At 40.8% G+C, this 16,309-nt stretch overlaps 3 protein-coding genes across 4 annotated transcripts in view; 1 reads left to right on the top strand and 2 right to left on the bottom strand.

The window, feature by feature from the left end:
* FIRRM (FIGNL1 interacting regulator of recombination and mitosis) overlaps positions 1–11,557 on the bottom strand; it is a gene marked incomplete at its 5' end in the record, with an annotated part of 43,101 nt that extends 31,544 nt beyond the window's left edge. The window contains 6 exons of the mRNA XM_081112996.1: positions 2,069–2,234; positions 3,968–4,108; positions 4,560–4,664; positions 6,745–6,833; positions 8,109–8,148; positions 11,447–11,557. Of these exons, the coding sequence (XP_080969122.1) occupies positions 2,069–2,234; positions 3,968–4,108; positions 4,560–4,664; positions 6,745–6,833; positions 8,109–8,148; positions 11,447–11,557 (652 nt within the window). The remainder of the gene's footprint in view (positions 1–2,068; positions 2,235–3,967; positions 4,109–4,559; positions 4,665–6,744; positions 6,834–8,108; positions 8,149–11,446) is intronic.
* A 197-nt stretch (positions 11,558–11,754) lies between these two features.
* On the top strand, positions 11,755–14,035 carry LOC308534423 (histidine protein methyltransferase 1 homolog). The gene is made up of 2 exons (XM_081112923.1): positions 11,755–11,833; positions 12,699–14,035. The coding sequence occupies exon 2, from the start codon at positions 12,896–12,898 to the stop codon at positions 14,012–14,014; it is 1,119 nt and encodes a 372-aa protein (XP_080969049.1). The 5' UTR covers positions 11,755–11,833; positions 12,699–12,895; the 3' UTR covers positions 14,015–14,035.
* Positions 14,036–15,816: 1,781 nt separating this feature from the next.
* CHD1L (chromodomain helicase DNA binding protein 1 like) overlaps positions 15,817–16,309 on the bottom strand; it is a 43,195-nt gene continuing 42,702 nt past the window's right edge. For both annotated transcript variants that reach the window (XM_081112664.1, XM_081112663.1), the window contains one exon: positions 15,817–16,168. In XM_081112664.1, coding sequence (XP_080968790.1) covers positions 16,090–16,168 — 79 coding nt within the window. In that variant the 3' untranslated portion in view covers positions 15,817–16,089. The remainder of the gene's footprint in view (positions 16,169–16,309) is intronic.

The following is a 16,309-nucleotide window of genomic DNA, read 5'->3' as shown; positions in this document are numbered from 1 at the left end:
TATCATCTACATTTAAAATTATCTACTGAACAATTTGACATTTGTTAAAATAGATAATGCAGGCCCTGACCAGTTTGGCTCAGTGGATTGAGCATCAGCCTGCGGACTCAAGGGTCCCAGGTTCGATTCCAGTCAAGGGCATGTACCTTGGTTGTGGGCACATCCCCAGTGGGGAGTGTGCAGAAGGCAGCCGATCGATGTTTCTCTCTCATTGATGTTTCTAACTCTCTATCCGTCTCCCTTCCTCTCTCTGAAAAACCAATAAAATATATTTAAAAAAATATATACGTAATGCAGTTTGCAAAAATTGTGTCAAAATAATTACTGAAAACAAGGGGCCCGGTGCACGAAATTCATGCGCAGGTACAGTCCCTAGACCTAGCCTGCGATCAGGGCCATCTTCCCTGGCTGCGGGAAGCCGGCCCCACCACCACCACCACCACCACCAAGCCCCAGTTCCCGTTTGCCATCGGGTGATTGGAGCCTGCCGGCTGGGGGAGCCATCAGCCGTTTCCGCCTGCTTGCCGGTCCCACCTCCACTGCAAGTCGCCCTCTGTGTGTAGGGCAACCGGTGGGGCAGGGGCCTTGGCCTAGCACTGCCTGCGTCCCCCGGCACCCACCCCCAGTTCCCCATTCGCCATCGGGCAATAGGAGCCTGCCGACCTGGGAAAAGGACCGAGAGGTGGTCAGTGTGCCTCATAATGACTGGTGGAGCGGTTGTTCTGGTCATTACGCTGTTAGGGTCAATTACCCTTTTATTATATAGGATAAGTGTCACATTTTTAAGATTGTTAGAAATTAGGGAAAATTAACTTTTGAAGATTATACCTACCCATGACCTAAACAAAACTAAAATGTTTAATGGAATAAAGTTGTACCCTGTCATAACTGAAATATTCTATATGTATATTTCTATTCTAAAATGACAAAATGAACCTAAAGAAAGAAAACCTAACGAGAAAGAATTAGAACTAATTTGCACAGTTCTCATATAAGGCCCCTACTCTGTCTGTGGCAGATTATTTATAAAAATGGCCACAATAACTTCCCTTTGTGTGTCCACACTCTTGGGCAATCCCCTTCCACAGACTCTGGGCTTAGCCATATGATCCTCTTTGGCCAACAGACCAATAAGTGTAAGACAAGCAGACTTGAAAAGTTCTTATGTACTGGGGGTTGCCCTCTTTTGCTGCTCTTGGAAACCCTTAGACCACATCAGCTCAGAGCCCGGCTAGCCTGATGGATGATACGCTACATATGGCTGGCTCAGTACTTCTGCCTTTTCCAATAGCCAGATGTGAGTGAGGTCACTGACCACACACACAAGTGAGCCACTCCTGCCAAGTGGAACAGAGAAAGCTATCTCAGCTGAGCCCAGCCTAAACTGCTGACTCACAGAGTCATGAATAAATAAAACAGTGGTTTTTTATTTTAATCCAATAATTTTGGAGTGGTTTGTTATAGAATAAAAATTACCTAATATGCTGCACAAAACCAATTTAGTATCTTCAGACTGAACTGATGAATACAATCTTTGGGTATTGCTTTCCAAACTCTGGGTCATAACTTATTAGTGAGTGAAGTCAATCCTTTAAAAATTAAACAAAATATAACAAAATATATCACATGTAATATGGATTGTATTTCATGTATAATAAATGTGATACACATATACACACTGACAAACATACCCATATATATAATTATATGTGCTCTGAAAAGGAATGCAAACTACATTTCATACTATGAGTATAGTTTAAAAACTCTTTAAAGCCACTGTCTTTCAATCTGAACTACTTCAGAGGGTATAAAGTTGCATACCTTTTTTTTGTTAATCACTGTGGGGAAATTACCTATGAACATTAACTGAATATATAAAATCTAATGTTAAGGCATCAAATCTCAGTTTTAAATTCTAAAATTTAAAAGATTAAAAATTTATCTGGTAGGATTTTTTCCATGTAAGATATCATGAATCATTAAAACAATGGTAGGTTCAATAATTTAACTGATATAAAGGGTCCAGTCAGTTCAGATCATATATTGGGTAATAAGTTTCTTTACTCACCAAGTACCATATTCAAAATGTCATCGTTCTCATCAACTCCAGGGTCCATGCAGACCATATCCAGCAGTTCCATTAGCTGCTTCTGAAGAGAATAGGCCTCCTTGAAAAGAGCCTGGAGAAGGTCTGAAACGAGGTGTAAGCGCCCAGAATAGACAGATTCACTATTCTGCTCAAATAAATAAAAATGAGAGAAGAGGCAAATCAGAAAAAGCTCAAAAGCCAAATTTACTTTCACTCATACTAGCAGAGGTCATCATTAATGCTTTTCACTGAATCACATATTCATTCATTAAACAAATGTTTAGTGAACATCCATTAAATACAGTGTACTTCATGCAAGAGATGCAAGCATGTATTAAATGATATGACTTCCAAGACCCTGCAAATACAGAACTAAAAGGGAGATAAATAACAGTAGGTCAAGTGCATGACAACGTAGAACCCTATCACCAAAGAGAAGCTTTAATTAACTAACACTTTTCATTCACCCAACAAATAGCAGTATCAAAACTTCCTGGGATGCACAAATCATAGGCCAACTTTTATACTTAAAGCTGCCTCGGGAATACCGAGATGAACTAACAAGAGTTAATGTCCTTTCACGACACCTAATCATTAAGGAATTCATCCCCAACACCATAACAGAACTATTTCAGGATCCCTGTGACCCAACACAAATCCTATCACTTCTTTCTTTATACAGAGGAAACATGATAAAGCAAACCAAAGGCAAAAACCCACTTTTTATTACTTCCTTATCGTCACTTATTTTAAAAGATTTACATACATGCTTGTATTTCTATAACAAAGTCTATTCCAAGAATACAAAATTTTATATATAAACTAGAAACTCCCGAAATTCATGCATGGGAGGAGGGGGGAGGAGTGTCCCTCAGCCTGGCCTGCACTCGCTCCAATCCAGGAACCCTTGGGAGATGTTTGACTGCTGGTATAGGCCCAATCACTGTGGGATTGGGCCTAAACCGGCAGTCAGACATCCCTCTCGCGATCCAGGACCGCTGGCTATTAACTGCTTACCTGCCTGCCTGCCTAATCGCCCTAACCACTTCTGCTTGCCAGCCTGATGCCCCTAACTGCTCCCCTGCTGGCCTGATCGCCCCTAACCACCTCTGCCTGCTGGCCTTATCACCCCTAACTGCCCTCCCCCACCAGCCTGATCACCCTTAACTGCTCTCCCCTGCCAGCCTGATAGCCACCTAACTGCCTTCCCCTGCCGGCCTGATTGCCCCCTAACTGCCCTCCCCTCCTGGCCTGATCGCCCCTAACCACCACTACCTCTGCCACCATGGCTTTGTCCAGAAGGACGTCCGGAAGATGTCTGGAAGATGTCCAGTCTGATTAGCATATTACCCTTTTATTAGTATAGATACTATTGTACTCAGCCCTTTTTTTTTTTTCAGTCTAAAGTTTTACATATTTCTCCTTTTTCCCCAATTGACCCCCCCACTCCAGCCATTCCCACCCCAGGCAAGCCCCCACCGCCCCAGTATCTGTGTTCATTGTTTATGCTAATACGCATGCATACAAGTTCTTTGGTTGCTCTCTAACCCCGCTTCCCCTTCCATTTGTCTCTAGATCGATCTATTCTTGTTCATCAAATTATGTTGATTATTATATCCCACATATGAGTAAGATCATGTGATATTTATCTTTCTCCAACTGGCTTATTTTGCTTAGCATAATGCTCTCCAGTTCCATCCATGTTGTTGCAAATAGTAAAAGTTCCTTCTTTTTCATAGCGACATAGTATTCCATTGTGTTGCTATGAACATAGGGGTGCATATATCCTTTCTGATTGGTGTTTCCGGTTTCTTGTACTCAGCCCTTTTGCCCATGGATTCTAGGCCACTGAAAGTGAACCTGGGCCCATTTACTCACCTTACAATGTACAAAGGTACTTCTGATTACATGTAGGACTGAGGAGGGGAGACTCTGAATATTTTCTAGAATGATGGACTCCTGTGTGGCACAGACATGCTGAACACATCCTGTAAGAGCTCCTAAAACCTGCACCATTGTCTGGGAATAAGCAAAGACATTTAATTCAGAATATATTTTTTGTGTATCTAAGAACTATCAGACTGAGTGCTAGGGTAGAGCAGTGAACAAAATGGACACTCTGTACCTCCATTCATAGAACTTCAGTCTATCAGAATTACAAATACTGGAACATTTAGCTAACCATTTGGTTAAAAAAAAAAAGTTGGAATCCTAACCCATATGCTTTGAAATTACAGGTAAGGCATGCTATCTCAAGTACTTGTCTTTCTTTAAGATGTTTAGATGTTTAGATGTTTATTCAGCACGAAAATTTTCAAAATTTATGTTTCTGTATTTATATCTTTAATTCTATAGACATAATTCCAGTACTGGGCCATCACATAAAGAATACAAGACTAACTCATATCAGTATAAAAATATCACACTCTTTGAGCTCCCTGTCTCCCCTTTTCTAATAAATTTGACGTACTTGTAAAATATTCCTTAGCGTGGTCTGGATTTCTAAGTTTTGGCTTGTTAGCTCTCTGGCTTGACTGGTTAACTCATACATCATATCATCAAATAATTTCACAGTCTGTAAAAACAAAGCATGTTATTACTATAAACAGAAATCACTAGAAAAGGAAAGATATCTTTTAAAAAATGAGATTTATTTTTGTATCAGTAACACCCTTGGGATATTATCTAGCTTAACAATTGCACCTAATTAAGTTTAGAATATATATGCTATATATACAGGGAGGGGCAAAAGTAGGTTTACAATTGCATGTGAAACAGCATTTATTCTTGTATTATTTATTATTGTACTGTTTTCCATATGGACAACTGTAAAACTACTTTTGCCCCACCCTGTATAATATAGTAATTTTACAGTACAGTTACTTAAAAAAAGAAAGACTTCAGACAGAAATTGACTTATTTTCCATTTCTGTGGTTTGAATCTAATAACAATTAAAAAATAATTCATAGCCAGCACCGGTTTGGCTCAATGGATAGAGCGTCGGCCTGCGGACTGAAGGGTCCCAGGTTCGATTCCGGTCAAGGGCATGTACCTGGGTTGCGGGCACATACCCAGTAGGGGGTGTGCAGGAGGCAGCTGGTCGATGTTTCTCTCTCATCGATGTTTCTGACTCTCTATCCCTCTCCCTTCCTCTCCGTAAAAAATCAATAAAATATATTTTTAAAAATAATAATAATAATTCATAGTTCATTTTTTGGTGACATCACAAACATAAGTGCTACTCTTTTCGTAATAAAAGATGATGGTCTTAACCAATCAACATTCATATGGGCATTTATAAGGATAATTCCTGATAGGGTAATGAATTTGTGCTGAATCTACTATTTACTTGTATTCTAACTAGTTTCCCTTTTCAACCAACTCAAAATACAGTTCCTGGGCATAGTATGTGACCTCAGAACTAAGTATTTTGTCTGTGAAAAGTTAGCCACCTTAAGATCTTAATACTAAGATCTTTCTAAACTATTTAAATGACCTACCATTGCAGGAATAAGCACACCGGCAACAAGACCAGGTAATTAAAGAGGATAGTTTCCCACTGCTTCCCACAGGCCTATTGATGCTCATCCTGTTTTCACGTACACAGCAGCTGACCTTTCCTGCTGGTCAAGAACAAATCCTAACAGCAACTGACCCTTCCTGCTGGTCAAGAACAAATCCTAACAGCAGCTGACCCTTCTTGCTGGTCAAGAACAAATCCTAACAGCAGCTGACCCTTCCTGCTGGTCAAGAACAAATCCTAAGAAGCTTTTCAGAGACAGAATAACCATGTGAATATGAGTAAAAGGAATTCTGATGGTTATCTGCCTCAAAGCTAAACTTAGAACTCCATTCCAATAAGAGAATAAGTTATCGTAAATATATTTCATTTTGGCGCCAAAGTACCTTTAATTCTCTCAATCAAAAAACAAAACAAAACATGGCTTTTCAGAGAAAAAATATATCAGACATCTAAAAAGTAATAATATAGTCTGTAAATACAATGTTTTCTCTTAGTTATTTGATTTTACCAGTATTCCAGCCTTTTTTATCCTAAGACTTCTTTAATAAACCGTGGGTCCATTTCTTCAGACAGTGCTATTTAATAATTACTAATACTAGTAAACCCTACAGAGAAGACACAACAAAGGGACTCACTACCTTTATCATCCATCCCAAATTTTCATTTAATAGCATTAAAATACAAGAGCATTTAAAACTAACTACAAATAATTTAAATTCAGTTAGTAAAGGATCCATATTATCTGAAAATAGTTTTTAATTGCCTACTCTAACACAGGGTGGGGAAGCTTTTTTCTGCCAAGGGCCATTTGGATATTTATAACATCATTCTTGGGCCATACAAAATTATCAACTTAAAAATTAGCCTGCTATATTTGGCCAAAACATTTAATTAACTCACCCCTAATGCCCTGACAGGGCCAAACCAAATGACTTTGAAGGCCTTATGTGGCCCTCGAGCCAGGCATTCCCCACCACCATATTCTCACATGAGATCTATTTTTTACTACTTTATCTGTATGACAAATATGTTTGATATATTTTTTAAAAAGCCACAATTAAGAATGCTCTAAAACAGAGGTTAGATTTTAACAGGCTTTGTTTTGTATCCTGAGTATTAATAGTACTGTACCTTTGGCAGCACTTGAGAAAAGAAAGTCTGTTCCAATGTCAGGTGGTTCATATGAGGTAAAAACATTTGTACAATGGTTTTCAGAATTTCTATAAAGCAAAATAGTAACACATTTTGTAGGAATATTAATCACGTCAGACAACAAAGATCACTGCTCTTTCCAAATGGGGACATATGTAAGCACAACCAACAGAAAGCGTTGTACAGTTTCAAATACCATAATCTGTGTAGGAAAATATTAAAGTGAAGTAATAACAAAAAAAGGGAAAATATGTCCAGCATTTGACCACTTAATGGATGTGGGTACCTTTACTGAACAGGATCTGTAAATGATTCTTCAGAGGTTATTTAAAAACCATAAAAAATGTTTACAGAACTGGCCTGATCAGTGTGGCTCAGTGCTTGAGGAGGTCACAGTTCAATTCCCGGTCCAGGAACATGCCTGAGTTGTGGTCTAATGCAGGAGGCAGCCAATCAATGATTCTCTTTCATCACTGATGTCTCTCTCTTTCCCTTCCTCTCTGAAATCAATAAAAATATATTTTTTGAATGTTTACAGTGCTTTAAAATTAAGCATAAAGGTCTCAAAATAGTATCCCAATTTTATTATATGTAAACATGTACATACAAAGAATAATAGGTAATCTGGCAGGAATGTACAGAAATGGGATGAGAATATTCTCTATTAAAATCTTAACCATTTCAGATCCATAGGTGTCTTCTGGTTTTTTTTCTGTATGTTTCATATTTTCTACAATGAATATGTGTGACTCATGCTCAGTATAAAAAATAATTCTGTTCCTAACATAGATTCAAAATTATAAACAAATATTCCACAACCATTCTAATTCAAAATAAATGCAAACTACTGTCTAGTCTTTACTCTTCACCACCTCTCCTGGCTAAATAAGCAAATCACATCAAATAAGGGTAATGAAGACAGATAAAGATGAGAAAGACAACTTTTTCCAAATGACAAATGTGTCATCACCTAAATAATCAGCTTTCTGTAACCTAGAACCTATTTTCTAAAGCTACTTCACATGTTAGAGGCTGAAAGCAAAAGACTGCAAGTTTGTTTCATAGAGGTTAACCACGGTTTAACAACTAACATTTAAAGTTTGCATTGTGCTTACATACACATTATTAAACAGAATATATTTGCTATCTATCAAAAATGGGATTTAAAACTGTAAGTACTGTAATTAGAAGTAATTTGGGCATTTTAAGTAATTGAAAGTTACAGAGACTGTAACAGGACAATAGGAAATGATTCAATTTGAAGGGAATACAATGCTGTATTGATAAGTATGATTCACATCTTAACATCAAAATAAATCATACAGTAAGATAGTTTGACTTACGAATATGCTCAATCCAACTGTCAGAATGTTGATACATGGAGTAAAATAATTAAGGAAAATCATACTATTAGGATGTTCACTACTGAAAACAAATTTAAAAGGACCATTCTTGAAGTTTAAGCAATAATCAGTAAGAGACTGAAGCTAGACTCAAATTACTGGCATAATTTTGCTTTTAAAAAGTTAAAACTTGCCCTGGCCGGTTTGGCTCAGTGGATAGAGCGTCGGCCTGTGGACTGAAGGGTGCCAGGTTTGATTCTGGTCAAGGGCACGTACCTCGACTGCAGGCTCCCAGCCCTGGTCAGGGGATATGTGGGAGGGAACCAATCAATGTGTCCCTCTCACATGGGTGGTTCTCAGTCTCTCCCTCTCCCTTCCACTCTCTCTAAAAATCAATGGGGGGAAAAATATCCTCGGGCGATGATAAAAAATAATAAAAAGTTGAAGCTTTTAGATTAAAAAAACAATTGCTCCAGGGATATTCTTGCCTTTTCAAGCTATTAGATAAAATATCTTTGACAGCTGACAAACAATGCCACAGTAAGCCATGGATTTCTGGTTTCTCAGGCAGAAAAGAAATTTCTCCCTCCTCAGCATTTCTATAGTACTTTATCTGTAGCTGTCTTAAGTCACTCACCACTTTCTATCTTCTTTTCATATTATTTTCATACCTTTCTTACCAACCTTACCAGACTGAAACTCTTCTGCACATAACAGAAGCCTACAAAATATGTCACAGTACATTACCCTAACAGTAATCAAATTATAAAACATAGACTTATAGCCCGGCCAGTATGGCTCATTGGATTGAGCATCATCCTGTGCACCAAGAGCTCAATGGTTCAATCCCTGGTCAGAGCACATGACCGGGTTGCAGGCTCGATCCCCATTGGGGGATGTGCAGAAGGCAGCCGATCAATGATTCTCTCTCATCATTGATGTTTCTATCATCCTCTCCCTTCCTCTCTGAAAGCAATAAACACTTTTTCAAATAAACAAAACAAGATGATTTTCGTTAATGATAAAGTACTCTTTAGAAAACAGGACAAAGTAATAAAAGTGTTGCAGATTGGGTTTGTGGGAATTACCTAAAGTTGAGGGCTCTGAAAAGGGCCAAATAAGGTGAAATTTGAGCCAAGGCCCGAATGATGAGCTGCACAAAAGGCTGGAGAACAAGGGAGGCTGAGGGAGCAGCAAGCATGAAGACCTCGAGGTGGGGAATTCATGCCTTCGTGGACAGAATGTAGTGAGCTAAGCAGGAGGAAAAGGCAAGGCTTATATTACATGGGGCCTTACGGTAAGTTGGCCCGGGGGGAGGGGGGGCGGTTTAAAAAGGAAATGGCAGGTCTTTCACCCAGAACTATTTTTGGAGAATGGATTATAAGAGGACATAAGGAAACTATTAATAACAGTCCAGGTGATGGATGTTTAGAATAAAATGATAGCAACTGGGGATGGAGTCAAGTGGATGCATTCAAGATACAGCTTGAAGTCAGAGACAAAAGAACTTGCTGAAAACATGTAAGGATTCAAGGTTTGCGAAACCATTTACAGTTAAGTCCTCACTTAATTTATCAATAGATTCTGTAATTTAAAGAAATACAAAACCACTTTTTCCATTCCTATTTTCTAATGAAATGACTTGGAATGAAATCATGTTCTTCTAAGACCTGCTGTATTTCAATGAAGAACACTGGGGAAAGAACAGGTCTGGGTCTTTCTGAATGTTAAGTGTGAGATGCAAAACCAGGTGGGAATGTTCACTTTCAATGACTGAGGTTCCCCTGTAACAGCGGTTCTCAACCTGTGGGTCACGACCCCTTTGGGGGTCGAACGACCCTTTCACGGGGGGTCGCCTAAGACCATCGGAAAACATATCTATAATTACATATTGTTTTTGTGATTAATCACTATGCTTTAATTATGTTCAATTTGTAACAATGAAATTGGGGGTCACCACAACATGAGGAACTGTATTAGAGGGTCGCGGCATTAGGAAGGTTGAAAACCACTGCCCTGTAAGTTAGAGGGGAAGAAGAGGAACCATGTTCCTTATCTTTGTTACTCCGAAGCCTGCCATCCTGCCTGCTACACCCAGTTAAGGACCCAGGACATGTCTATGAGAAGGATAGCTATTTCGTTTCCCAAGTCAAAATCCTGTGGGGGTTTTTTTTCCATGTCCAAATCCTTGAGGATGGGGATTCCTTATCTGCACAACGACTAACAAAGGGGCTCTGGTACCTAGTGGGCGTGTGCCACTGCCTAGAGTCCTAGACGAATGACGTCTATGGGATGGCAACATTTGTGTTTGGCTTTAACTGTAAACATTATTTATGCAGGGTGTGGACGCTCTCAAATAAAGGTCATTTTTCCTCTTCAGTGTAGTTTTATGTTGAAGGTGAGCGCAAAAGCATTAAAAAAAAAAAAATTACCTTTTACCATGAACGGCCAGGGCTCGAGGCACACTGACAACCACAAAGGCACGAGACTACTAAGGAATGGTCCGCACCTGGGCAACCCAGGCTGCCAGCCCCTCCACCCCGGCAGGTGGAACCAACAAGGCGAGTGAGCCGCTCCTCCCGGCCAGCGCTGCGGGACAGGCGGTGGGCGAGGGAGGGAGCAGCACTTCCACACCCCCCGCCTCTGCAGTCCTCCCAATCCCGGGGAAGGTGTCGTTCAGATCCGCCGCGCATCTTAGAGCTGACACAGCTCAGAGGGACTCTGCCTCATCCCGCTTGCAGCGGTTCTCAACCTGTGGGTCGCGACCCCTTTGGGGGTCAAACGACCCTTTCACAGGGTTCGCCTAAGACCATCCTGCATATCAGATATTTACATTATGATAACAGTAGCAACATGACGGTTATGAAGTAGCAACGAAAATAATTGTATGGCTGGGTCACAACATGAGGAACTACTGTATTTAAAGGGCCAGAAGGTTGAGAACCACTGGCTTAGAGTCAGGTCTCGCCTTACCGCTCGGGTCCGAGTCCTTGCCTCTCCCACACTCCTGTGCAAAAGTCGTGAGGAGCACAGAAAAACTCCCCGGCACAGAGCAATGGACGAAAAGGCCACTCGCATCTCCACCATCGAGGGGCAGAGGGCGCCTCTGCGAGCCCGAGCAGTCCGTCCCAAAGCCAGGCATGCCCTGGCTCTCGGGCACACGGTCCCCGCTCGCCCGCCGTCCCCTCGCGGCTCCATCTCGCTCACCGACAAAGAACCGGGAGATTTCAGGCCGCGGGAACGCAACACGACCTGGCGGCGGGTGTGGCCCGGCTGAGGGGAAAGAGGCAACACCTGCCGCCCACTCCCCTCTGGGTGCAAGCGACAGCGAAGGATATGAGGAGCCGAGGCAGGACAGTCGGCAGCTCCCGGCGGCACAGCTCCTCGGGCCAGCTGCTCAATTCCTCCAGGGGGACGGCGCTCGCCGAGACGGCGCCCTCCTGAGACATGTTTTTGCCGAGGAACCAGCTTCAAATATGTCCCGCCACCGCCGAGACCGGAAACGCCGCCGTCCCGGCAGGCCTTGCTTGCTCTCCGACGACACCAATACCATAGAGAGGGAGCGGGCTGCGTTCCTTGTTGAGCCCGGGCCTTGCGCGGCTGAGAAAAACCGGGCCTCTCTGGCCCGCGGAGGACTCGACTCACTGGTGCGCGCTTTCAGCCCAGAGCATCTGGCGTGACATGAGGTTTCTACACGCGGCCGTGAGCTGGGAACTGGCGGAGCTGTGAGCATCCCAATGTCTAGATTACTGTATTTGTTGTTACGTTGAGGCGCTTTGGGGAGGTGAAGGCCGTAAATCCCCAGATTTGCTACCGTCGATCCCAGGGGGCTTTGAGATTGCACATCTGATGGGGTTGGATCCGGTTCCTGTCCACTCCACCATGTGACCCTACTTTGTACGTCTTGTTGAATGGGAATAGAGACCCCACCTGCCAGAATTGTACGACCTGAAGCAGGTCTAGTACCGTGAGAATCTCGGTAAAGTTGCTTCTACTGTCCACAGGCCTCTCCAACCGTTCAGTGTCCTTATTGTGTGTTTGTTCTGCCGCCAAACTGACCTTTACTGATTACTCCAAAAATCACCCCACTCCCGTGCACTTAGGGCTGCTGATATCCACTAAGTGTTGTGAGGTCATTTGCATGAACTTGCACCAGAGTAGAACCGTGCAAGTTTTACAGGGCTACACATTTACCAAAATAAACTCTTGATTTCCTGTTACTTGAAAGAAGAACAGACTGAGTGAAGAGATGCTGTCAGTTTAGTAGGTAAATATGTTTGGGCAGGATCATGACAGGTGACGGACACTAAGCAGCTAGACTTGTCAGTTTCTTCCCGAAAAGTTGGGACTTTGTTTTTTTCTAGTTGTTGCTGTTGTTGTTCTATTATTTGTTTTTACTCTTCATTCTCTAATCCAGCTTTTGACCCCTGCGGGGTTGTGTGTTTCCAAATCTCCTTATTTCCCTCAAAACTTGTATAGAAAAAGTAGCTAGCTGAGGGGGTGGGGGTGATTACTGTTTACTATTATATTTTAAGGAAATGTGTCATTTTGCTATTTACTAACAATTTTATTTATTTATTTTTCCTCCAGAGTTAAACGTAAAGAAAAGCAAAGACCTCTAAAAAGTCATTTGGAAACATCTCTAAATATTTGTAACTGTATAAGCCACTACAGAGAAAGTGACCCAAACAAAACTACTTAAATAACTGAAACAGGTTTATGTTCTGTGTCATCAATTCTATCCAGAAGCTGAGGAGTCTCCCTTTGAACTGAAGGATTGTACGAGGATGACCTTCCAATTTAATTTCACTATAGAAGACAATCTGGATAATGAATTAACGCCCCCTGGAGATGGAACTTTGACCCCTAATTCCTCAAAAGAGTCTTCAGTCTCAGAAAGTCAAAAAGGTAAACACGGGGACACAAAATGTTCTACAGAGCAGTCTGTCTTGCCTCCGAATCACTCGTGGGGACCTAAGTCAGTGGGACATGCAGCTCCCTCCCAAGACACATGCAACTCACTCCATGCAGCTCACAGTTCAGGGAACTTAGAGCCTCATGAAAAACAGCCTTGCTTGAGACTTGCCAAAGAACATGCTGTGCCTAAAGATTTAAAGAAAGTGTTAGAAAATAAAGTCATAGAAACTTTACCAGGTCTCCAGCACATTAACATATCAGTAGTGAAAACCGTCTTGTTGAAAGAGAACTTCCCTGGAGAAAACATCGTTTCAAAGACCTTTTCTTCTCACTCTGATCTGATTACCGGTGTTTATGAAGGAGGTTTAAAAATCTGGGAATGTACCTTTGACCTCCTGGCTTATTTTGCAAAGGCCCAAGTGAAATTTGCTGGGGGAAAAGTGTTGGATCTTGGCTGTGGATCAGGGTTGCTGGGTTTAATTGCACTCAAGGGAGGGGCCAAAGAAGTTCATTTTCAAGATTATAACAGTTTGGTGATCGACGAAGTAACTTTACCTAACATGGTGGCTAACTCCACTTTGGAAGATGAAGAAAATGACGGAAATGAGCCAGATGTGAAAAGATGCAGGAAATCAAAAGTAGCACAAAAACTAGGTCAATGCCGGTTCTTTTCGGGGGAGTGGTCTAAGTTTTGTAAGCTTGTAACCAGTGAAAAACATTTTGAAAAATATGACCTCATTCTCACCTCAGAAACAATTTACAATCCGGATTACTATGATACTTTGCACCAAACATTCCTTCAATTGTTAAGTAAAAATGGGCGGGTGCTTTTGGCCAGCAAAGCACATTATTTTGGTGTAGGTGGAGGTGTTCATCTCTTTCAGAAGTTTGTAGAAGAAAGGAACGTATTTAAGACTAGAACACTTGAAATAATTGACGAAGGACTAAAAAGATTCCTAATTGAAATGACTTTTAAGTATCCCAGTTAATGTCCACAGAGTGTCCTAAGTAAAATAAACAGAATAACTAAAAACTTGTTGAGAATGTTTAATTTCTGCTTTGCTACTTTTTATAATACAATTAGCAAGGGACTTATTTTTTAATATGTATTTTTATTGTTGATGGTATTACAGATGTCTCCCATTTTCTCGCCCTTTCCCCGCTCCTCCCAGGCCCTCCTCCCTCCCCCCCAGGTCTTCACCATCCTATTGCCCATGTCCATGGGCTATGGATATAAGTCACTGAGTTTATCTCTTCTCGTCCCCCCCAACCCCACATCAAACAAAGTATGTCAGTCTGTTCCATGCCTCCATGCTTCGGGTCTTATTTTGAGAAATTAGGATTCAATAAAATATATTTACTGGACATCTGTTAACTAGGTACTTTGTATAGCATCTTGCTTAATATCTATAACCTTATGAGGCATATAGCACCCTCATTTTAATAATGGTCACAATAGCAAACAGTTCTCAGTATTTACTATGTGCAGGGCAGAAGAGCTTTATATATACTAACATTTAATATTAATAACAGCCCTGAATTAGGTTCTGGTTCAGGTTATAAATAGTATTTCCATTTTATAAAGAAATTGAGAATCAAGGAAGTAATTAAATCCCCATCACATTTCTCACCTTGAACCAGAATCTGAACTGATGTCTACTTAAAAGCTTTTCTTTTTTTTAATTTTAATTTTTTTTTTATTTCAGAGAGGAAGGGAGAGGGAGAGAGAAATAGAAACATCAATGATGCGAGAGAATCACTGATCAGCTGCCTCCTGCATGCTTCCTATTGGGGATCAAGCCCGCAACCCCTGGCATGTGCCCTGGACCGGAATTGAACCTGGGACCCTTTGATCCGCACGCTGATGCTCTATCTACTGAGCCAAACCAGCTAGGGCTTAAAAGCTTTTCTTACCACCCCAGTGGTCTCAACCTTACCACTGCCTGTTTTTCATCACAAATATTTCTTAGCACCCTTGTATTATTCTGAAATGGAAGTCACAGTTAAAGAATCTTATTTACGCCCATCATTAAAAATTGTATATATTATACATAAATCCCTAATGTGTGTATATATATAGTCATATTATAAACATATCATGTATATAAGTTTAGTTAATATCCATTATCTCATATGGATACAAAAAAAAAAGAGAAAAAGAAAACAATGTTCTTTTCCTTCTGAAGGGAACTTTTAGGGTGTACTTTCTTTAACAACTTTTATATATACCAGGGGCGGAGAACCTTTTTTCGGCCAAGGGCCATTTGGATATTTATAACATCATTCTCGGGCCATAGAAAATTATCAACTTGAAAATTAGCCTGCTATATGTGGTCAAATATTTAACTCACCCCTAATGCCTTGATAGAGCCAGACCAAATGATTTTATCTTCCCCCTCTCCCTCCAATGATTAGATAGTTGTCTTAACCCCATCTAGGTGTATCCTTCCATTGCCCATTTCTGTACAAGTAGTAAACTGTTTTAATCAGTGTACCTATATAATGTAATTTTATCTGTCAGGCAAGACTTGCTCTTTCCTTTTCAAACCTTTCTCTTTGTTGTTGAAGGTACAGTGTATGATATTTACTATGTATATATGTTTATTTTTCCCAGGTAAGCTCTACAATCATTCTGACAATTTAAACAATTCCTTTGGTATTTTGGTTGATATTATATTAAATATATAGCTTAAGTTGGTGGCAATTAGAACACTTAGACTATTACATATTCTAATCCAGTCTGACAGAGGGGAAGAAATCTAGATTGGGGGAAAGAAAGCAATGAAACCATTAGAGATAGAAATTTTATTATTATTCAAATAGCTATGCCAACTGGGGCCCTGAGAAGCTGCCAAAGGACTTTCCCAACTAACGTATACATCCCTGTATTACAGGTACCAATCAGAGCAGCACATCCAGAACAAAATTAGAATTTTAAAAAAAAAGAGGCCCACCTTTCAGATCCCAATTCCTTTCAAAATATTCTATTACAGTAGTTCTGAGCAAAACCCTTAGCTAGCGGCTGAAGGCTGGGGCTGGGCTGGGGCTGAGCCGGGGCTGGTTCTCAAGGCGGCAGCTGTCCTGAGGAGGAAGATGAGGACTGTGAATGAGGGGCGGCAGCCTTGTTTCTGGGAAAGTAGTATCTGGTAAGGACAGTCAAGGAAGATGCATCTCATCACTTTAAAATCAACTTTACTAGAACTACTAGTTGTCTAGTTTAGACATTGTTGAGATAACCACTCCAGAAGTAGACTGCCTTTAATTCCCTTTCACCATATTACAAA

This window comes from Myotis nattereri, assembly GCF_964212035.1.
Source record: "Myotis nattereri genome assembly, chromosome: 18".
NCBI lineage: Eukaryota > Metazoa > Chordata > Mammalia > Chiroptera > Vespertilionidae > Myotis > Myotis nattereri.
This window is presented reverse-complemented; position numbering and strand designations above follow the sequence as displayed.